Here is a 23478-nt window from a genome sequence, read left to right as displayed (position 1 = left end):
ATTTAAGAACCCTTGCATAAACTTATAGATTTAAAGTAAACATTTTCAGTACAAAGACTGCTGTTTTTTTTTAAATTGTATTAAAATCTTAAGCTTGTAAAAAATGGTGCTGAGCTGTTCCAGAGTACCTGCAAAGGTTTGGGAGACTCCTGTCAGTTGTGCCACTGATTTCCTGCCTGCTGCATTCTGGAGTGACTGGAGCTTAGGAGAAGATTGGCCCAGGGTGAACTCCAAATGCACCATCTGAGGATGGATGTGTTCAAATTACCCTTTTTCCTGGTGTTTTGAAAACCTTCAGTTACTCAAAGTAATTTTTCAAAGCATAATGCAGACAGACGCCCAAACCCCTTATTTTAATATCTCTGCTTCACAGAGTTAAAGACGCTGTGTTGAGGTATTGTTAATACCTGTGTCACTGAATGCTCCAGCTCTCATTACAGATGGAAGGAAAAAAGCAATTATTAAGTTGGCCAGCCCAACCCTTGTGAACTACAGGATTTTCCAGTTCAGTGTATTCCCTCATTCCTCACCGCAGCAAAGCTGCTTTTTTTTTTCCTTCTTCATGTTCCAGACAATGTGGCTTTGTATTTTTTTTTAAATACTAAGGTAAAAAATATTTTGCGTAATAATTTTTCCCATAGCACTTAAGAATGTATTCTAGGGCTTGGCCATGCAACCCAGACAAGATGGGTAAATATTGGTGAAACTTTCCATGCAAGGTCAGTGAGCTGCAAGGTATGAAACTACTGTGCTGGGTTATGCTGTGAAGGAGCAGCCCCTCGGTCAGATCTGCTGAAAAACGACGATGCAATAATAGAGAAAATCTGGTGCTTTTCTGGTTGAACTCATAAGGAAGGTGACTGGAGGCTCTGCAGTAACAACACTGGAAAAAATAGAGTCAGCCTTAGTATTTGAAAGTAATACAGCACTTTGTGTTCCACAAGGCCAGGAAGGAGTATTATTAAAGTAGCAAGGCTGCCTTTTAAACATCTGCTCAGACACTACCTCAAATTTTGCTGACCGACCTTTCTGAGTCATCCTCCCGACTCGCAGCTGCCCTGGCGAGTCCGCACGTCCCGAGAGGACCCGGACCCAAACCCAAACCCCTGCGCTCCCGCTGGAATTTAAACCCCATCAAATAAAACTCTGCCTTTTCAGCGGTGTGGGCGGGCAAAAGGGTCCCAGATCTATGGAACCCGTTCGCGGTGCGGAGCGCCATCCACCCCAATCCCGGTTTTTTCCACCCAAAACTCCGCTCCCTCCGCCCCCGCCCCGAACCTGCCCGGATTGGGGGGGGGGGGCGGAGGAGCGGCTCCGCGGGCGGGGCGCGCGCATGCGCGGAGAGGGGCGGCGCGCGCGCGCAGGCAGCGGGGCCATGGCCGCCCGTCCGCGGGGCCGCGGGGTGTCGGCGGCGCCCTGAGGCGGCGCGGCGCGGCCATGGTGCCTCGAGGAGCCGCTCTGCCGCCGGGCACCGAACCGCCGCCGCCGGCACCGTCGGCGTGAGAAGCGCGGAGCCACCGCCGCGCCACCGGGGAGCGGGAGCGAGAGAGGAGGAGGAGGCGGCGGCGGCGGCGAGCCCGCGGGTTCAGGTGATTCCCGCACGCGCCGCCTCGGGCACGCGCGCGCGCGCCCCCGCGCCCCTCCGCGCCCCCGCCGCTCCCGCCGGTGCCGGGGCTCCCCGGCCTTCCCTGCGCGCGGCTCCCCCCCTGCTCCTCCCCGCCCTCCGCCCCCCTTCCCCTCCCCGCTCTCCTCCTCCGCCGGCGCCGGGAGCCGCCGGGGTTACTGGAGTTCAGCGGGGCCGGGCAGGATGCGCGGGGCTGCCGGCGGTGAGCGCGGGAGTTGCGGCGGGCACGGGGAATAGGTGTGCTGCTGGGGACGGGGGGATAGCGGGGAGCGCGGTCCGCACGCCCGGTGCCTGCCCGTACTGGCTCCGGGATGAGCCGCGGGCTGCTGCAGCCCTGACACAGCCGCTGGCTCGGCTGCCGTGCTGGCTGGGCTCGGGCTGTGCCCTCCGGGGCCCGCGGGCGGCTGAGCATCCCCCGGCCCGCTGCTGAGACACGGAGCGGAGCCGGGCACCCCTCCTGGAGCCGGGCCCTGGAGCATATGGTCATGCTTATGTAAGGAACAGCCTGCCCGTGGCGTGGAGAACAGGGCTCTTTCCATCTTTCCTACTTATGTCATGTCAGTCGGTTTTATGAGACCTTCTGTAGCCTTTTAAAATAAGGTTTGTGGTGAGAATTTTCGTTTTTCTTCTATGCACGGGAGTAGTTCTGCGTACCAAGTATACTTGTGACAGATGGAGCTCTTAGAGGGATCCTTACCTTGTGGTTGTGCTGCCTTTTTGGGGGGGTGTGTGGGACCTGGTGCATAAATAATGTGATTGGGGGAATAAAGTGCAAAAAATGTGGATTTTTTTCGTGTGTGTAATGCCGCAAGTATCAGCGAATGAAGGAGAATATTAGAAACTGTGGGTAAAATATACCAAAGAAAAGTGAGATTTGTGTCATGTGTTTGACTCATAAATATTAGCCATTTGTGATCTCATTCAGAATACTTTTTTTTTTTTGAAATCTGTAAGTGTTGTGGTATTCATTTCTTATGCAGGTTTTAGTACAAGAGTTTTAGTTAACTTGTGTTTCAGGCTTGGATACTTCAGTTAGTGTTTGTCCGTGTTTTTAATGTGTCAGTAGAGATAAAACGTGAGAAGAAGGAAATAATTATTAATTACTTTTTGATTATTCTTCTAGGATTAATGGAGCTAGATTTAAATATGGAAAAAGATAATTTGTTTAGGTGAACGCTCTAAGCTATTGCATGCCCCGACTTCGGTTTATCTGTAACCTTTTTTTTTTGCTGGTTATCTTAGATAGGAGGGGGCCTGTGCAAGAGAAACGGTATCTTTTTAGTTTCTAGTTAGCTTTAATAACTGCTAATCAGCTCTGGATTTTGAGTCATAATATCACTGAAGGATTTAATTAATTACTAAATTCATTAGCATTAGGAAGTGGTTGTCTTTGTGACCACCATTGCATGGAAGGTTCATCAGAAATCTTACAGAGCTATACAGGACTGCTGCTCACCCAAAACAAGGATTCACTTTGTTTACATCATTCTTGAGGAGCTACTGATGCTAGAGCCACTTGATTCTGATGGAGACGTGAACTGAGCTCCATTCCTCGGAAGAAATACTGGGGAATTCCTTCCCAGAGGATGGGCAGAGATCAATATCTCAGTCCCGTTCGGCAGCTGCAGCCCTTGGTGCAGACGCAGAAAGGTGCATCGTGGTGAGCTCTGATCATGGGTGTGTCCTGGAAAACTCCGTGAGCCTGCTTGGTGCTTGGTGTTGCACTCACACAAACCTCCTCCGAGCTGTTTGCTAAACTTGGGTCGGTTTCCTCCTCTTCAAACAGTGCAGATGGTTCCTCTTCCCCTCCTTTGGAACCCATGTGGTGATTTACTTCTCTGAATCAATTTTTAGCTCCAAATACACCTGGCGGTGTTTGATGTGGTTAGAGTGGACAGTTCTCCATCGTTTGGCTTTTTAAGTGTATATTCAAGTCCAGTCCTTCATTGTGATTCAGGCTTCTGTGCCTGTTTCCCTGCCCTTCCAGCTTCTCTCATTTCAGAGAGGCCCTGCTGCTCTGTAATTAGTCTCATACTTGGGAGGAGCACTCAGAAGTGGGTACTTCATCTCGAGGAGCTTTTCTGGAAGAATTCTTTGGTTGCGTATCTTGAGTTTGAGCATGTTTTGAAGGGAACTTTTGTGGGTATTTCCACCGTGTGTTTGATGGTTCTGTCAGGCAAGTCAGGTGCTGCAGGAAGCTGAGCTGTTTCACAGGCCTCGAAGCTTTATTTACATGATTCAGAAAACAGATAAGGCAGCAGCGGTGATGGAAACTTTATCAGTGCTGACCTAGAGAAATCTTGAAAGTCTTATTTTCTGTTTTAACTTTTTACCACTCTGGTAACTAGTTATTGTTGTTGCAGGTTCTAAACATAGGCTGTGTCTGAAATGGCTAAAAACTGAGCAACTGTGGAGGATGAAAAATATTTCATCCCATGGTGTGGCTTCATCCTGGTAACACATTTGGGTTGCAGGGGTTTTTGTGTGTCTGTTCCTGGGATCCAGCTCTCTGGGGTGGGATGTCACTGCATCATCTCGGACTCTCATTAATGCTCAGTGTGCAGCTCCTCTGGGTATTCTCTCCTCTGCAGAGGCGCTTTGGGATTGCTGCCCAGATTTTCTCAGAATGTGCTGATACAAATGTGGTTAGGCAGGCTTGTAGGTGTGGGCTTGCAAACATGGCTGTGATGGCAAAAAAAAAACCCCTTGCTGAATAACTGGTTAATAAACCAGACCTTGAACTGACGAGAAACTGGGCAGCCAGAAAGGACCTCAGAGCAGTTTAGTTTGTTGAGTCAATCTAGATTTTCTTCTGAAGGTTTTAATTAAAGCTATTATTAATTATATTTTAAGTTTAATGAATTAGCTTGCTGTCTTTCAGGTGCCCAGCTAAGCCTTGCTCTCAAAACCAAGCAGCCCCTCTTAGTGTGACTGGGTTTGAACAGCTCGTGTGCAGGCAGAGCGCGGATCCCGTAGGAATCCACAGAGGGAAGGATTTTGCTGCATACCTGCTGGATTTGTTAACCTTCGTGAACATGTGTTAGTCCCCGAGTTCAGTTCCTTTGTCTTACCTGCTCATTATGAAAAATAAAAGCCACAGGATGTTTTACAGGCTGCCTATAAATAATATAATTTGCTATATAATTGAGAGTGGGCTGAAGCTGTTCATAGTGTATAAATGTACTCGAGAAATAAATCTTTAAAGAAAACTTTATCTTCACAGCTCTGTTATATGTATCTTCATTTCCTTGATTGGTTTTCTTTCCCCTCATATAAAATTTGCTGGAATTAATGAAAGTTGGAAATGTAGACTTTTTTTTTATTCTCTGCAATTAACCTTCTATAGTTGCTTTTGTCCGTTTTTAAGATGTCTTCAATGTGAATTCGTGTTCACAGAAGTCCTTGTGAACAGACAAGAGTTTGACCTAATTTATTTTGCAGTAACATTTGCTTTTGCAAAACACGTGCTGTATTTGTTCGGAATGCTTAACCTTCGCTGTGGCACAGTTCACAACTGAATGAATCTTGGATGAGTAGGAATGTAGGAATGTGTTTTCTGGGTAGAAATACCAGTTCTTCAGGCACACCACTGCAGCAGCTGTATAGCAATCCATATTATTAGACCAGATGGGAAAAAAGGAGAAAAAAATAAGTAGAAAAAAAAAAAGGAGAAAAAAATGATGTTTGTTCTTGTTAACTGCTTACACAGCAAGATCGAGCTGTCTGTTTGCTGACTGTCTCTCTCTAAACCTTTAAATGGAAGGCTAAATACTCTCTGGTTATTGTTTGAAATTTCTGAACTACTCCAGTGATCTAGGGCTGAGCATTACTGGGAGCAGTGACTGGGTGCCAGTGCTGGTGTTGCTGTGCACGTCTGCAGTGTTCCAGGGCTTTATTCCTGCTCTTGGTATCTCGCTGGATCTGCCCTTCTCAGCAGAAATCTTTGATTGCTGTCCTTGTTAGCCAATTTAAATTGTATGGGAGCAAGGAACCTTTTCCTTTCCTTGCCACTGTCTTCGAGGGAGAGAGCCCTTCTGATGGATTGGTGACTCACGTACTCTGAATTCTAGGTTTGGTTTTTTTTTTTGTTTTATTTGTTTTTCTCTACAGAAACACACAGGGAGATTCTTTCCTAAGTGCATATTTGATAAACCTTTTCGTCCTGTTCCTTCCCTTTGCTTCCCTTTGTTCTCTCCCTCCCAGACTGATGATAGAAGGATCTGAGTCTTTGAAGAATGGGCTTCTGTAATCTAAATTCCTTTTGCTCTTCAGAGCAGGACAGGTATAAAAAGGGAGTGAGTATGTACAGCCCAGCTGATGTGTCTAATTTTAGTTGTTGAACTGTGACACTGAACTTTTCTACAGCTACAGATAGGAGTTGTATATTTTGTATTTTGTTTGGGTTTATTTTAAAATTTTTTTTTCCTCTTCAAAGTCTGTCTAGCAGAGTTTACGTCACAGGGAAACAAAAGGTTTTCCTGGTGATATTTTTAGTTTCAGAATCTATTACTGAGAAATAATCAAACATGGAATCTAAACTACAGAATCCGCTTGTTAAGGCATGTATCCAGAGTAACTAGAATTTCATAGATGTGAGAAACAGAAGTTAAAATTCTCTCTTTTGGATTTTAGTCAACCGTGCTGAGTATTTTAGGTTGTGATGCCGCAGCAGAACGAGTGTTTTGTTCACAGATGTGAGGCTGAGTGTTGCAGGATCAAGTCGGTTTTGAGGTTCTGATCATGACTGGAATTTCTTTCTGTAGTGATTTTTAGTGGCAATAGTCTTGGAATAACTTATATTTGCAGATACTCCAGTTTATTTTTGTAACTATTGAGTAACTTTATGAATAATTCTTTCCTCAATGTACAAACTTTTCTCTGCTGATGTAATTTTCTATGTGTTTGGGTAAATGGGTGCAGATTTTTGCTGCCCCTTGTGCTGCTTTATCAGGACATATTTTCTGCCTGTGGTATCATGGATTTATATTTATGTTGGTGCAGAAGCAACAGTTACACTGGTTTAAGTGGCAGAATTCACAGCTTCAGCTGAAATGACAAAATTTTATGTTGTGACAAAACTTCAGAAAGAAAATTCTGTGAAAGGGAAAATGTGTGTTATCTTTGAGCGGGTACGTGCCGTGTGATCACACTCAAGATGGTCTGTTCTGCTGGTGGAGTGAGCTGGGACAAACCTGAAGGAGTTTTTTTCTCTTTTTAATTGATTTTTGCCAACTGTGCAGTTTTCTTTAAGGCTAACCAGGAATATTTGACAAAATGGCTGTGCCAGGGGAAGGAGGGATTTTTGAAACAAAATTGTTATAAAACAAAAATGAACAATCCATGTTGCATGAACAATCAGTTAAAATGGGATTTTTTTTAAAAGGTTTTGGCCAAATAGCACAGCTTGAGATGTGAAATCTGAAGTTCTTGGTCTTGGCTTTTGCTGGGATTGAGTTAATTTTAGTAGCTGGTGCAGTGCTGTTTTGGATTTAGTACAAGAATAATGTTGATGGCACACCAATGGTTTAGTTGGTGCCAAGCAGTGCTCACTCTAAATCAAGGCCTTTTCAGTTTCCTGTGCTCTGACAGTGAGCAGGTGCACAAGGAGCAGGAGGAGCTGGGCAAAGGGATGTTCCACACCACAGAACCTCATGGCCAGTGTATAAACAGGGGGGATTGGCTGGGAGACACCAACTGCTGCTCAGGGACTGGATGGGCATCAGTCAGTGGGTGGTGAGCATGGGGATTGTGGCACTGGTTTCTCTTGGCTTTTAGTCCTCTCTTTTTCTATTTTTTTGTTACTGTTGTTATCTGCCTTTCACCTCAGTTAGCATCCTCGGTATTTTATTTTATTTGTTAAAGTGTTCTTATCTCACCCCAAGGTTTTTACCTTTTTTTTTTTCAGGTCCCCTCTCCATCCTACTGAGAGGGGGGTTGGTGAGCAAGTGCCTGTGGGATATTACTCCCAGAAGGGGTTAAACTGTGACAGTCTTCCTGAGACTGTTCCTTTTCTTACTCTAATTTGGAACAGGGAGTTGTTTGAAATCATGGGAAAAAATTTAGAAACACAAACAAGTGACTCCCCAGTCCATCTTTTTGCTTTGTATGACAAGTGACCTATTTTTTTTTTCTAACGCCTGAGCATCCAGCAACTCCTGTCATCATCATTTATCTAAAGGTTTTAGGGGTTTAATGTTGTGGTTGTTTTTTTATTTGTTTTTACACCAATCAAAATAATGTATTGTGAGAGCTCTTTACAATATAATGAGCTTAAAGCAATGGACTTTGCTTGCCTCTATTTCGTTCTGTTAGAACTTGGCAGCCATTACAACTGAGGCTTTATTTAACACATCCGCATTTCTAGTGGAGTTAATTTTAAAGGGTTTCTTATTAGTATTGGGTGGTTTTGTCAGTCAGGGACAGAAGATGCTCTGGAGTTGCAGTGGCTGCTCCTCACAGCACTTCCGTTGTTGACATGATGTGGTTTTCAAAGTTTGTGTTGCTTTTGTTTTAGCAGCATTTGAAATTTAATTATTCTCTTCGATAATCTAAATGCCGCACTTTTTTGTTTGCTGCATCTCAAGTATGTGTGCATGAGTTTGGGAGGCAGAATTTTTCAATTTAATTTGGATGGGCTCACCCTCAGGTTAAGTTGCAGCATTAAGAGAAGTTGTCCATGTAATTCTCTTTTTGGAGTAATTAAGGAAAGCGAAAGCTCAAGTGAAAGTTACCTTCTTGTCACACATGTTTGGTTGTTGTTGATGACTGAAAAAGGTTTGACAGTTTTGAGAATGTAATTTGATGTCAGGCACTTGTTGTCACTTTATGTGGGGGGTTTTTGTGACAGAATGAAAACCTGTCAGTCCCTGTTCATCCCCATCCCTACATCCTGATCTACTTGCAAAAGGAACCTAGTAAAAAACCAGGAGGCAGCATAATTTCAGAGTTTTGATTAAATTTGACAAACTCATAGATTTTTGAAAATTCTGGGACATTTAAAATATTTTGATATGATTTATTTAAGCTTGTAATTTTTGTAACTCTTTTGTATATAATCTCTCTAACTCCCAACTTCTGTTTGTACAATACCACCCCTTTAAACTCGGTCTTTTATTCAAACAAAATGTTGAATGCTCTGATTCTGTAGTAGCTGCTTGGGTGGTAGTTTTGGTTGTTCATTCTAAATATTTGTAATCTTCTGGCTGACCTTTTAATTTGTGTTGGGCAGCTCTGTGAAATGCTGGTGTTGTTGTGTGGGGTGCCTGATGTGGTTGGAAGGCAGGGGAAGGATGTGCTCCCCTTGGGGTTTGTAGAGCTGCTGCAAGAGCTCTGTAAAAAGTGCCAACATTTACATAACATGAAAAATCAGGCTGTGGGCTAGACAATGGCAAGCAACAGCCCTGCAACCTGTGGTTTATTGAGCCACATCTCAGTTTTGATCTGTCCTAACTTCTTGAGCCGAATTAATTTTATGTCATCATGGCTCGAGAAGTGTGAGCATGCTGAAGGTGTGACATGAAAAGTTTGCAGTGTCATCTAGGCCATGGCACAAAAAAAATCTCACATGAGGCTTATGTGTGAGAGGTCTTGGGGTTTTTTTGTTATTTGGGTTGGATTTTTTTTTTTCTTAATGTAAATTTGCATGGTTTCACTTCATGCTGGACTTCCGTGCTGGCTTGAGGTATAGAACTTGCACAGCTGCAAAAACTTTTTTTAACTTACACAAGGACAGTATGAATAAAGACCTGTAAAACTTTATTTAAAAGCATAGTTCAAGTGCAGGTTTTTCCATTTCTTTGCTCAGTTTGTAGTTCTTTTTAATTGTTCCCCTAATAACTGGGATTGGGAACGTTTTTGTCAGTCTGACCTCATCTGGGGGCTGATTGTGCTGCAGGTGATTTTACTTGGAGTGGCTTCTTGTGGATAAAAACTTGCTGGATCATCCTCAACTGCACTTCTTTAATGCAGCCTGCAGTGAATCATATTCAAGGGATGGGCAGGTGGTGATTGGTAAAACCAGCACACTCCATTTAGGAACAGCTGTCAGTCTTAGCTGACAGGATGTCAAACTGATCCTTTTGCTCTTTAAAATGATTTTGTTGGTGACTTTTGAGATGCTGGTGTGGACCAGCTGTTTTTTGTTGGTTTTTTTTTTTTAAATACCCTTTACTGTGCATCATCCATCCTACCTGATGGCAAACTCCAAATTTAAATTACCTTCTAGTGTTCAGGAGTGAGGATATGTTATTTTGTTTGTATGATTCTTTGTGGTGAATTACATAGAAATGAGTAGAATGGTTGCATTATTGGTGCTAATCTTCAAGTTCTCAAGCCCTCAAATTCTATAAATAGATAAATTTGTAGAAGTTAATGAGGGCTGTAAATGACTTTTTAAAAGCTTAGGTATTTGAAAATTATTTATTGCAATTTGCATTGAGGAAGTGAATCCAAAATATTTAAAAAACTGCTTTAATTGGTGATTATTTAGTTAGAGAGACAGAGAAATAGTGCTAAGCTAGATGGATGTAGTGTCTGAATTTTGTTGGTGTTTGGTTTCTGAGGCATAAAGAGTATTGCATTCTAATGCTGATAATGTAAATGTTTATGTAGTACCTACTACACTGGGCTCCTTTGGCTGAGATCTTGGATGCTAAATGAGTGTAAATAAGAACACTGCACACCCTTGGGCCATTTTCATGTCATTAACCTGCCCTCCCCTCCATTTTACAGTGTCACCATGGAAAAAACTGCTAGCAAATTGACCTTTATATAGCCAAAATAGAAGCTGTCCTGTCTGGATTGGAGTTTAACTCAGTTGATTCATTCAGTCGTTTGTGGCCACACAGGAAGCCCCATTCATGCAATCACAAAGCCTAATGGCTGTTTGTACAGTGGGATTGATCTGATTACTCTTCTCTCTCTTGTGCTATTTACAGTCTGCTGCCAATTCACAGAAAGGGAAGAGAATGGCTGCAAAGGAGAAGTTGGAGGCAGTATTAAACGTGGCCCTGAGGGTCCCCAGCATCATGCTGTTGGATGTCTTGTACAGATGGGATGTCAGCTCATTCTTCCAGCAGATCCAAAGAAGTAGCCTGCACAACAACCCTCTCTTCCAGTACAAGTACTTGGCCCTTAATATGCATTATGTGGGTAAGTATAGATCTACTCAAAGGAAAATTCTACTCTGCTGAATACCTTTTGGCTTGCTAAAAGAATTTAAAGAATTTAGTAATAGCATGTTAATATATTGATTACAAAGAATAACATGACAATCCATTCATTACAGTTCTGCCTAAGGGACAGTTTATGTTAGCAGCAGAGAGATCCTGCCCAGGTTTTTAGTGGTTATTTTAGCCTTTACAAGTAAACTTGGTGTTTGGAAACAAAAACTGATGTCCTGAAAGAAGAGCAGTGATTTTGGCCTTTGTGTGACTGATGAAGGAAATGCTGTGCAGACAAGAAGTACAGAAAACATAACATTAAACAAAAGGTTAGGGAAAAGGTGGCCTGCTTTGGACTAACCACAGCACTGGAAGTTTAGTTTGCTGCAGATTTGGCTCTTCAGTTTACACCCTTCTGAACCATCCTTGTGCTGTCAGTGGATTTGAACAGGTAATCAGTCCTTGTGGTGCAGTTAAATGGACAAAATTACTAACTCAGCTCAAGCAGCTGAGGTGTGAACCTTGGCCTGCAAGTCTAGCTCTGGAATGCCAGATGTCTTTTTAGGAGATGAAAGGATTGGTGCTCTGGGACCTGCTCTCCAGGTGAGAATGTGATTCATCTGCACATGGGGTGAATTAGGGATTGGATTCAGGCTGTTGAGGTTGATCTCTGGCAAGCATCTGCCTGAGCAGTGCCTGGCTTGGAGAGAAAGGGCTAGCATATAATTTAACCACTCTGAAGTGTTTCTTCCTTGTAGATGGTTTTGGATGATAAAGATGCACTGCAGTCAGCTAAAGGAAACACACTTAAGTAGTTAGAATACTGTGGTCTTTTGAAGGAGCATGTCCTGACTTTAATCCTGTCTGCAAAAGTGTTGGCATGAGGCTTCCCTTTTTTTTTTTTTTTTTAAATGTCTGTTGTCTGGAAATCATTTACTGCAGTAGAAATGTGTGCAGCTTGCTTTGTTATGGCTCCACTGGTGCTGGGATGAGAATGTGCTTGCAGTACAGAACATTGGTGTCACAGTTCCTTTCCCTTTGTCTGTGGGAGCTGGTGAGTGTCACACAGGACCATGGTGGCCCATACCTATACCTGGCTTTCTCCTGCATTTCTGTGCACCCACAAAACTTTTTAGGAATTACTTTATCAGATCAAATTTTAATGCCAGACTAACAGTTGTGCAGTAGGTTTTCAAGATGGCAGTGGGTAATTTCCAGCTGTGACAAAGCCCCTCTTAATAGACATTTGATAATCTTGTCCTCGTTAAAGTATGTTGAGATACACCAATAAAAAACACTACAGAGGGCTTGGGTATTGTTACCAAAGAATTTCCCACCTGGTTGCTATTTTGGTACTAAACCAGTGGAATCTGACTTTGTGCTCCTTGTACCAGGGGTGCTTTTGTGCTGGTGCACAATCACTCAGCAGTTCTTTTACTTCTTGCTTTTATGACATTGAATGTATGCACTTTTATTTCTCCAACTCATGGTTGATGAGCAAGAGGAGCTTCTAAATTGTCAAACAAGGTGCTTGTTTTAAAAGATTTCCAGACAATTTTTAGTGACAAAACTTTGCTAGTACTTTTCAAATAAGGTTCCTCTGTTTAATTTCCTTGGTTGTTGAGGGTTTTTTAAGTTGTGTCAGGGTGAAGCTGGGCTAAATCAATTTACATGGCTTCATGACATTTTACATAGGTTTAGTTGTTTCACTTTAGAGTATCACATTAATTAAGATGATGTATCAAAATATATAAATTGGATTTGTAGGCGAAACAAAGTACTTTTCCACCAGTTTGAAGAATTAAGCTTCTTTGAAGATACATTGGGGGAAATTAACTGCCAGCATATAATTTAAACAACAATTCACTGTGGATGTGTTTCAACATGCTAATCTGCTTTATTTAGGAAAAAAAAGTCCTCTGTTCATATTTGCAGTTAGGAAACACTATCAGCACATGCAGTGGCAGCTTTGCAATATCCAACAATCACTGAATTTCTTCTACAAGCCAGTATCTTGTAGTGCTATATATAGTGCTATATAAGTGCTTCCAGCAGCTGAGGAAATTGGGTGCATCTATCTCGGGCAGATGCTCAAGGAACCATTTGATTAGAGAGCCCTAAAAATTAATAAACTCTACCAATCTTTATATAGTGAACCTTTTCCTGGAACTGAGGAGACAGAATTGGAAATTTGCTGAGAACTGGGGGTTACCAGGAGTGTCTTTTCTGTTTAGATGTGTGTTCCAGTGTGATTCCCCTTCCAGTTAGCAGCGGTACTGAGAGTGTAATAAAAACTTGTGAAATGCACTTTGTTCTTTGAAACAACTTTTCCTTTTCATATCTTTCCATGAAACAGCCCTTATCTGCTTGAGCAAAGGAAAATGCTCATTCCTGATAACCACTCAACCACAAGTTCACCTGTATGAAATTTAACTAAATATACACAGAACAGTGCAAATAGCAGAGATAAATTTCTGGTTAGAATTGGTGAAACCACTGTGTAGGGTAGATTAGCACTTATTGCCAGACTTCTCAGTTTTTTTCCTGCACTGTAGAGTACCTATGAAAAAAACAGACATTTCTTTTAGTGCTCTTTTGGTGGAGAAACAGTTGAAACCACATAATTTCCTCCCATGAAGAAGGGCAAAGAAATGCTGTTTGTGCCAACTGGTAAATACTCTGAGCTAGATGGAAAAAGAAGAGTCTGGAGCTTAACCTATAATCAGAGTTAGGCTTGGAATTTAAGTCACTGTCATGAGTGAAGCACAGAATTGCACTAAATACAGGGTTTTCTTACTCAAGAGAAAAAATAAAGCAGTTTTCTGTCTTAAATTGTATTCTTTGTCATTACAAAAAATAAAAAGAAATTCTCAAAGAAAAAAAGAAAAGTGTTTAAATATTTGGAATAGCTGGAAGCTGTGTCATCTTTCACAACCCTGTTTGTAATGACAGTTTCTTGAACTATGTGGTTAATGCTTTAATCTTTGGTCACATCACTTGCTAGGTGTGATCTGCTTGTTATGAGTGCTGCTTTCATGAGGGGGGCTTGAGGGAGGAGAAACCTGCTGGACTTCCTGTCCTTGTGTGCTGATTGCTCTCTCTGGTCTGCCCACTTTTCTTTAAGCTCTTGTGCTTTATGTAGATCTTTTATTTAGATTTCTTTTTTTCTTTTCTGTGTGTTGCCTTTTAAGGGGAAAGATGCTCTACTCTGGTACAAACACTAAGAAGTGCCAAGTGAAGCTTCAGTCTGAGAAGAAATGAGTTGGTTCACTACAGAAACAAATTTCTTAAAATTGCAAGAAGAGGATGCATGGTTTAAATGTGTAAATGGAGTTAATGCAAACAAAGATGAGGTCCTGCTTAGAATCAGCATCTCTGGCTTTGCTGCCCCATGTCTTCTCTCTCTCCTGCCAGCAGCACTTAGATAGATGGGCAGTAGAACTATTTTCTGAGTGTTACTATTTAATTTTAAACTGTAGCTATTTTTAATCAAGTGCAATTTGATGACATGGACTTGGTCTTTATTTCTTAAAATATTCACTTGTTGCGTCTTCTCATTCTCTTTTTTGGATAAAATGCAGCGTATGCTGCAGTTGGTAGGGCACAGGAGGAGGTAGAGAGTGTGCCATGCTCAAAATCCAGAACACCCTTTTTTATTTTCTGACTCAAGACTGAAGATTACTCTACTGCTCCCTAAGTGTTGTAGGCTTTTCCTAAGCAGCTTTCTCAGCATATGGATATTTTCAGGTAACTTTTCTGTATAAAGCTGGTGTCTCTTTTTGGCAATCCACATCACTATGTTCTTTTTTTAAAAAAGGAGCCACTAGCAGCCTTTTTGAAAGAGGTGCTTAAAATTTTTGATTCCAAGTACCAGTCTCATGACAGCATTGCAGCTTGTCTTAGTGATTTATAAAGAGCCTCTGAATCATATGGCAGAGCTAGAATCAAAAGTCCATTTTATTTGTTCAGATGATACTGCAAATCTCTGTAAAGAACTCAGTTTCTTGGATTATTATACTTAGAGTACCCAATCTGTTATGCATTTAAAAATTGAGGAAACAGCTGTTGATGGCAGTACCCCAGTAATGAATAAATTGTTTTGTAGGCATTATTTTCACCGAGATGTGCAGGTGCTGATAACAGGATTTCTGATCTCTGTTTACAGTTGTTCTGAGCCATGACTGAATAAATACCAATTTCCTTATGTACAAGTATGTTTAGATCTGTGCTTTCTCAGTTTTGAACTGATTTTCTGGCATTTTCTGGAGGACAGGTATATAACAGTACATCTTTTAAAAATCATCCACTCTTGAGATAGATGACTTAGACATTGACAATTTATTAAATCTCTGTTTAAATTGCAGTCTGGTGGTTGGTTATCTTGAGAATTAGACACACTCAAAATAATGGTGCCAGTTGTTTCTGTAGTACTTCTGCCATCTCAAATGCAGGCTTTCAGAAGCATGTCCTGTTCTGTTGGTACTTGCACATTGTGGCCAGATATTTGAATGAACTGAAATGAGGACAGTCAAGGATTTGGCTGAAGTGCAATGTCTAACTCAGAGTGCACTGATCCCTCTTTGAGGCAGGAGAGCTGGGCTGTGGGATGGAGTTTGTGGCTCATGACTTGCTGCTTCCCAGCAAGTTGCTTTGCAAATCATGGACCCTTTACCACAGGATATGGGAAAATGGAAAAGTAGGGCCCACTAAATTAATTTCCTGGTGGAATCCAAGCAATTGTGCTCCTACTTTCTGGCACTCCAAGAGTTGGTGTGGCCTTATTAAGAAATGTTAGGAAGTCTTTGATGTGCAAAGTTCTCAGTTTTGGACTAAATGTGCAGGAAACTGTGAGTGATAATATGAAATGGACACAAGGGATCTGTAATCATGCTAATGAGCACTAAAGTGCTCCATAAAGAGGATGAGTTGTGACTTTGATCATGTTCCAGAAGCCTCCATTGTGTGCAGTCAATAAACCACAGACACCTGAGTTGGCAGAGGTAGTTCTGGTGAGAGAGGCTGGGAACACCTTGGTGGTGCATAAATGGAGAGAGATTGCTGAAAGGCAGTCTGTGAGCTGCTGCTTACTGAACAATGAGCATTGCACAGCCAGAGGTTTTCATCAAGCTGAATCAACAGGTTGTAAATGAGGTCATGAACTGGTTAATATGTGTGTTCTTGTCTAGCAGTGTTTGACTTTGCTTTTCTGTTTAGGATGATTCTCACAGTTTATCTTCTCCAGCAGAGCCTAAATCTGAACCACCATGAGAGGCAGTAGAAGTTCTCTGCTTCCTTGTGCTCCTGAATAGGAGCTGAGTGGGGGATTTGTGTATTTTTAAGGTTGGCAGAATGTGTTTCTGTAATGCTCCTTGCAGCTGGAAGCATAAAGGTGCAAGTCTCTTTCTTGGTGTTGTGGCACTAGGGCACTCTGACTGTATCCAGGGAAGATTATTCTGTCTTTTCTTTATCTTTTTTTTTGTTTGTTTATTGTTTTTAACATGTTTTAGAACCATTCCTTTACTGGGGCAGGAATTGGCCTTCCCTGAACCTGCTTTATACAGAGATGTACGTGGTGAGTCAAAAGGAACAATGCACCAAGTCCCAAGAGCAAAAATAGCACAGCCTAAATCAAGGGAGGGGAGTGCTCACTGCTGCCACAGAGCTCAAAAACTCCATTTGGATGGAAGTGAGAGCTAGTTGTTAACCCCTGCTCAAAGGTTACCCAATAAGATGACTGTTTCTCAGACTGTTTAAGTCCTTGTGTGTGTGGACTCTCTCCAAAAGGATCTATGTTCTCAGCATCGTGTTTTCTTCTGGCAGAGGAGGTGCAAATGAAAACAGAATGTAATTATTTAGATGAGAAAGCTACTGTGAGAAATTTAATTTCCTGGTCTTTTTTTTAAGTGGAATCTTATTTACACTATACACTAATTATTTCATTTGTCTGTATGAGAACAAAGGGAACAGAATATTATTGCAAGTTTGTCTGAATTTGAGCTTGTCTTCCTTTTCTTGTGCAATCAGATGTCTTGGTAAAGAATTACTTGCCTTTTTTTTTTGCAAAAGCTTTGTTGAAAAAAATGAGGTTGGTACCACTTTGGGAATAGGGCCTCTGCAGCAAAAAATGCAAATATTTCAGTATGAAGTGTGCTGAAATCTACCATTTACCAAGTCACAAGAGGAAATTGTAAATAAGATTGGATGGGACCTACTTTAAATGTCTGTTGCTCTCCCCCTCTTCAAAGTCTAACAATTAAACCAAATGACTGCTTCAAAGTGAACATTTACATTCCAGCCCAAACTCCTGAGCAGAGGAGTTCATTGCTGAAGCTTCTGCAGTAACCTTGGCTGTCTCCTGCTGCTTCCCTGCACAGATCTGAGCATCTGTGCAGTGTGGAAGCCTGCTGGTTAGAAGGCACTGTGACAGTACTTTCTTCATCTTTTAATTTAGCCTTTTTTTTTTCCAGTCCTTCATTGTATCCTGGAGGACTCTAAGTATTTTGATTAAAGTTGTGATCATATAGAGAAGAATGAACTTCAGTGTTATCTAAAATCCTTCTGCATATCACATCTTTGTTACTGCCCTCTAAGACGTGTTACTTTTACAGAAATGATCCTGCCATTGCTCAGGTACATCATCACATGGCCAAGGAGCAGACTTTATTGTGATAAAATAAAATAAAGATGACAGGGCTTAAATACAGATACAGTAAACAGGTATTCTAAAACTATTTCTAGAGTAATAGAGGAATAAAAGAATGCATAATAAACCCCAGTTAGTTCTCCACCTGAAGGTGAGTCACAGGCTACAGTGAGAAGGAAAGTTTTAGAGATTTTACTCATGTGCTGGAATGAGAAATGGTTGTGGGTTGTTCCTCAGGGAGAGCTGTCTCTCACAAAGGAATCTGGAGAAAGGGGTGAATGCAGCAGAGATGTAGGGATGTCTGCAGATGGTTTGAGAGCTCTGGGGCTGGCTCATGAGGCTGTGGTTGGTGCAAGATAGTTCAGTATCTTCATGGAGACTGCTGAGGAGTTCCTGCTCTTGTTGTCTGTGTGTTTGGTAGAAGTGAGGTGGTGAACAGAGAACAAGAATTCCAGAAAATGCAGGTTTGTGAAGAAAACTGATGGTGTAGAACATCTGATGCTGTGAGTAGAAGCAAGTTATTCTGTATAAAACAGTTGCTAGAAGGAAACTGATGGAGTGCTGGGGAGACCCTGGCTAGAACAGAGTGCTGTGTTTCAGGCCCCTGTAAAAAAGCTCAAAATAAAAATTATTCTGTTCTCCAGGCTGAAAGTCCCAGCTCCCCCAGCCTGTCCTCACAGGAGAGGTGTTCAGCTGTCTGGTCAGAGTGACATTGTACAGAATTAGTGACTTGTATGACACTTGATTTTAGTAAAAGAAACTCAATTATTTCAGCTTTTTAAAAAGCACATCCTGAGACAAATGTGGCACTTGTCACATCCACTTCCTGAAGATGATTGAAAACTTAATGTTAAAAACACAAATGATTTACTGGTGTTTTAAAAGGGTAAATAAATAGGCTTTGTCTGTCTTTGATCCTGTCGTCTGTCTTACCTGAACTGATCTTTCTCTGCTTGGCATCCTATGGGCCTGTTGCCTTTTATAGGAGCATCTTGCAGGATACCTTTTTGAAGACCAAACTGTTGGTAGAGTTTTACAGAGGTGGCTTATTGGATGTGGCAGATACTAATCAGCCTGAAATACTTCTTCATAAATGCTGACTCTGAAATAGTATCTTTTTCAAATATTGGGACATGCTGTTTTCCCCAGCTGTTTTATTGTACCTGGTTGTGCCACTGCTCATGAGTGCTTAATCTAGAGTAGCATTATTAAATATATTTAAAAAGCTTAAAATATAAATTAACTCAGATAAAAAAGCTGTGCCTGATGTTGCTGAATAAATGTATGAAACTTTAAATGTGACATGACTGATGTGGCTGTGAGGATGTGTTCTTCTCTAGCATTTTGTTCTTAGCTTCAGGGGAGTTGTTGGCTGTTGCTGGGTTGTTTTTCCTAAATGGATATCAGTGCCAGGCACTTGGGCTGACCTTCAGAAAGAGCCCAAGTGCACTGCAGTGATGGAGAGAGAGTTTGGAAATAAATACTGTGAGGGCACCATGGGCTGGGTTTTGGACCCACAGCCTGTCTGGAGAGGAGGAGTGTGGACATGCACCACCCAGTTCTGGAGTGGACTTCAAAGTACTGCTTCATTTGGGTCTGAGTGAGATCCTTGTGAAAATAAAGATCAGGGTTTTGCTTGTTGGAGAGGCTGCTGAGCAGCCAGGCTGTGGTGTTAAAGCTGGATCTGCATTGGGTCATTTTCAGCAGCCTCACTAAATGCTAATGAGAAGTGCAGGAATTGCTGGGATAAAAAACCACAAATCCTAGGCTCTGACAGGTCTTGTCCTTGATTTATGCAACCCTGATAGCTGGAGTGGGGTTTAATATGACTAATATGGAGTAAAGCCTGTGTGTCCCCATCTTAAATTGTAAACATGCTAAGTGTTACTTTAATTTGGTGTTAGTTTTTTTTAAAATATCAATTTCTGCTTTTTGTTACAGGTTACATCTTAAGTGTTGTGCTCCTAACTTTACCAAGGCAACACCTGGTTCAGCTTTACCTGTATTTTTTGACTGCACTGCTGCTTTATGCTGGGCACCAAATTTCTAGGTAAGAATAAATTGATTAATTTTGTTAGCATGGTTTGGGAATTGGAAAAAGAACAGTTATTTTGTTAATATTGTCTATAAATGGTTTTGTGGAGGCCTGTTTTTTTTCATATCAAACACTTAAATATATCTTGCTTTTCTTTGTCCTTGGAAAAGTTTACAGAATTAAATATGCAGTCAAGTAGTTCTTCAAAGTCACTGAAAATACAGCAGGAATTTTGAGCTACTTGTCTGGGGAGTGTAGTGCCCACCCATCTAAGGAGAGAAAGCACTTAGCACAAGACTAAATGTGGCCTCTGATGCAGTAATCTAAGTTACTCAGTGGCTCAGCTGAAATGCTTTCAGCACTGGGGTGTTTTACACAGCAGACAGGATGTTACTTTTAGTTTCCTGGCAGCCTGGGAGAGAGAGCAAATACAGATCTAGATCTGGAATCCAGTAAAAGCAAAGTAGTAGTGGAATTTATTCTTAAAATGTATTCCAGAAATTTGAATTGACAATGGAAGCAAGTGTTTTGGATCTAAAAGGCAGAGCGGGAGGCTGGAGAACTCTGAGTCAAACAAGACAAAATCAGCCATCTTTGTTTGGCCCCAGCTAAACCTGTTGAAAGCCAGTGTAAACTTTCATACTGACATGATGTTTAATTGCAATCAAAGACTGCCATCACATTCAAGGCTTTGTATGGGAAGTTTTGAAAATACAGATTTGAGCCTGACTTATTTTGGTGCCTGCTGATGGGAAACATTTAAAAATGTGCTTTCAGTTGATTTAATGAAAGTGATAGTTTTGTTATTTTTGCATCAAAATTGTTGTTCCAGAGCATTTGCTGGAATGTCTTTCTTGATAAGCTGCAGTTCAGGGGAGTGTTAATGAAGGTTTTGTGATGATTTGACATGTCACTGTTGTGGCTGTCAGAGCTGCAGTTGGTGATTTCCTGAAAAGGATGAGTGTACAAGAGAGGAGTTACAGCCTCTTACTGCCTTGGTAGGAAGGAAAAAAGGCTTTATTTGTCATCCTCAGGGAACTCCTCAGTTGTTGCAGATGGAGTTTGTGGGTGTTTCTTATGGGATTTAATCCTATTTATCACAAAACTCAACCTAAACATTATTTAAGTGCTGAAAAAATAAATCTGGTAACAAATGCCCATCAGACACAGGGCTTTAATCCAGAATGTTTACAGGTGTAAATGCCACTCCAGGTCTTTAAATTTTTTAGAAGAAAAGGGGATGCTATGTATTTGGTTGATACATTAAGGGATAACAGTGTGTTTGCTTTTAATACCTTGTTTGTATTTCTGTATAATAGGAATTCTGAATTCTGTTGCTTTGTGAGGTTTGAGTCCTTACAGTCTTTATTGTATCATGTTTAGTAACTATTGCTTGGACTGTTCCCTGTGTTGCTACTAGGTTTTCTCCATTTGGTGCTTCTGGAGTGAGTTAATAAAGACTTTAATTAAATCTTGCATCAAGTAGCACAAAAAAATATATTTAATTAAAAGATGTAATGGATTCAAATAGTCCAGCAGTATTCCCGAGGTATTTTGCAAGGCAAATGTAGCTGCTGACACTTCTGAGTGAGCTTACCCATTCCCTAGGCATGAGGCTTATTTGGTTTGGAAGGAAGCACAGTGCAAGGTGCTCTCAGCTGAAGCCTTTGTACAGTCAGGGAATCATATGTGGGGAGTGACACTTGAATTAGCCTCACAAAAGAATCTTTGAATCCCATTATATTGAAAATAGTAAAATGTGACAGACATATCTGTTGGCAGAGCCATTCCTCTTATTGCCAGAGCTATCCAGTTCCAACTTGTGTTTCTATTTAGCAGCCTGATCATAACAAGACATACAGTAGTCACATGTGCAAACTGTTTTTCAGTGTTTTTTGTTAGTAATTCTGCTCAGAGCTGAAAACTTCCAGGGACTTGCTTGCATGCAGTAGCAGTTGGGATGCTATTTAAGACCAATGAAGAGTTCTTATATTGAGGCCAGTTTGGTTAGTGCAAATTATAGAACAAGACCAGAATCATCTGGCACTTGTGACTCTGCAGTGTCCTGGAAATTCTGAGCTGTTGAAAGACTTCAGCTTTCAGTGCTTTTTTCCACCCCAGAAATAGCTTGCAGTTCATCTGCAAGTCTGGGAATAAGATCATCTGAATTTTATAGTTAAGCTCTGACTTCAGACTTCCAGGTTTATGTGACCTTGACAAGTCACTTAATTTTTTTAATGTTTTGTTTCCTTGCCTGCTGAACTGAGAATTACCTTGATGTGTAAAGATGGTTTAAGTAATATTTGTGAGTACTTGGAGCATCCCAAATGATGCCACATTTGTATGTAGCATGCTAACCTGGCAATTTGGGTGGAAATAACATACCATCTGTTTATGGAAAAAAGAGAAGTCAGCTTGAAAAACCCAGAATCCAATTTTAATGAAATCTCTTTGCCTTAGGTTTCCTACAGCAGTCTCCAGTTTCAGGAAACATTAGTTTAATAAATGAGTGGCACAGCAATAGGAACAGCTTGAGCTGGGTGCTTTCAGCCAGGGACCCAGAGCACACAAATCCTTGGGTCTTTGCACCCTTCCAGTCAATGCAGCCATCCTGCATCCACCCTTCATGTGCTCTGCACACACCCTTGATCCAGTGGTTGGTTTTGGTCTGGGATCTTCTGGTTCCCTGTTGGATTCTTTCTCTGGCTCCAGATGGGTGTTGGCTGCTTTTATCTGGCTGGGTTGCAGCTTCTGCTGAGTTATGGCCTTCTTATCTTCCAGTTCACACTGGTCTCAGAGCCTCCCTTCGTGTAACTGAGCAGAAACTCAAGATAAGTTTGACTTTTCTAGGTGGGAGCTTGGAGCTGGTGAGAGTTTGGAGCTTGTAGCCTAAAACTCCAGCAGCTTTAGCTCTTTTGCTTAGCCACACCACTCAAACAAAAGAATACAGTTAAAGGAATGCAGCTAACTAAACTTGATTTACAACAATCTTTCTTTTTTTATTAACCATTCCTGCTAAGATGTCAGAAGGAACTAATGAAGTCTTGCAATAAGAAGGAAGGAACTCATGAAGATTTAAATACAACCCTTAGTCTCCCCTACAATGTTATTGCGAGCAGCAGGCACAAGATAAGCAGAGTGACCAAGATCACTCTTGTGATCACAAGATTTTGTTCACAAAATCAAAGAGAATTTTCCACCATCAGTGTTGTTCCTCCTTCTTCACTCTTTCCATGACATGATGCATCTCTTCTGCACTGAACGGTGACTGGAATTTTTTGTCCATTGTTTTGGATGTGTTCCAGCAGTTGATACAGGTCATCAGGTTTTAGTGGCTTCCTCACCAGTGCAGGATTCATTCTGATGGGTATAGGGAGTAAATTTTAGCTTAAATATAATTGAACTGTAACCATTGATTGGACATAATAGGAGCCAAATAATTAAAATTGTATCCCCCAGTGTTTCTACAGTTGAAAGTAACTGAGTGATTATTTGTCTATATGTTATTTACAAACATGAGATTACAAAGAGTTCTTACACAGACACATCCTTTTTAAACATAGGCCAGTACAGTTTCAGGGGTTTCTTTGGGATGTACAGTAATTTCACGAATACAAGCCGCACCAATTTGACCAAAATTTTGGTGGAAACCCGGAAGTGCGGCTAATATTCCGGGGCGGCTAATCTATTAACAAAATTCTAAAAGCTGCCAACACGGAAGTGAGAGCCCGCGGCAGCCCCAAGCCAAGCTGGAGCCCGGCCGGCCCCGGCAGAGGTGGGAAAGCCTGGCAGAGGCGGGGCCAGCAGTGTGGGGGGCGGGCGGCAGAGCCTGAGCCAGCAGGGCGGGGCAGGGAGGGCGGCAGAGCCTGAGCCAGCAGGGCGGGGAAGCCCGGGAGAACTGGGGCTAGCAGTGCAGGGGAGCATGGCAGAAGCAGGAAGGCCAACGGGTGGGGCTGCCTGGCAGCGGGGGAAGCCCAGCAGAATCGGGGCCAGCAGCGTGGGGGAGCCCGGCGGT

The 23478-nt window shown here is 41.8% G+C and overlaps 1 protein-coding gene across 3 annotated transcripts in view; it reads left to right on the top strand.

The window, feature by feature from the left end:
- Positions 1–1456: 1456 nt before the first annotated feature.
- RNF145 (ring finger protein 145) overlaps positions 1457–23478 on the top strand; it is a 47413-nt gene continuing 25391 nt past the window's right edge. Inside the window, exons 1-3 of one of the 3 annotated variants that reach the window (XM_033073294.2) lie at positions 1457–1589; positions 10561–10774; positions 19370–19478. In XM_033073294.2, the coding sequence (XP_032929185.1) occupies positions 10591–10774; positions 19370–19478 (293 nt within the window). In that variant the 5' untranslated portion in view covers positions 1457–1589; positions 10561–10590. Of the gene's footprint in view, positions 1590–1737; positions 1827–2145; positions 2225–10560; positions 10775–19369; positions 19479–23478 lie in introns of those variants that run through there. The other 2 variants (XM_033073295.2, XM_033073296.2) reach the window with 2 other exon arrangements.

This window comes from Catharus ustulatus, chromosome 15, assembly GCF_009819885.2.
Source record: "Catharus ustulatus isolate bCatUst1 chromosome 15, bCatUst1.pri.v2, whole genome shotgun sequence".
Classification (NCBI taxonomy): Eukaryota; Metazoa; Chordata; class Aves; order Passeriformes; family Turdidae; genus Catharus; species Catharus ustulatus.
The sequence above is the reverse complement of the archived record's forward strand: the minus strand, read 5'-3'. Positions and strand labels throughout refer to the sequence as shown.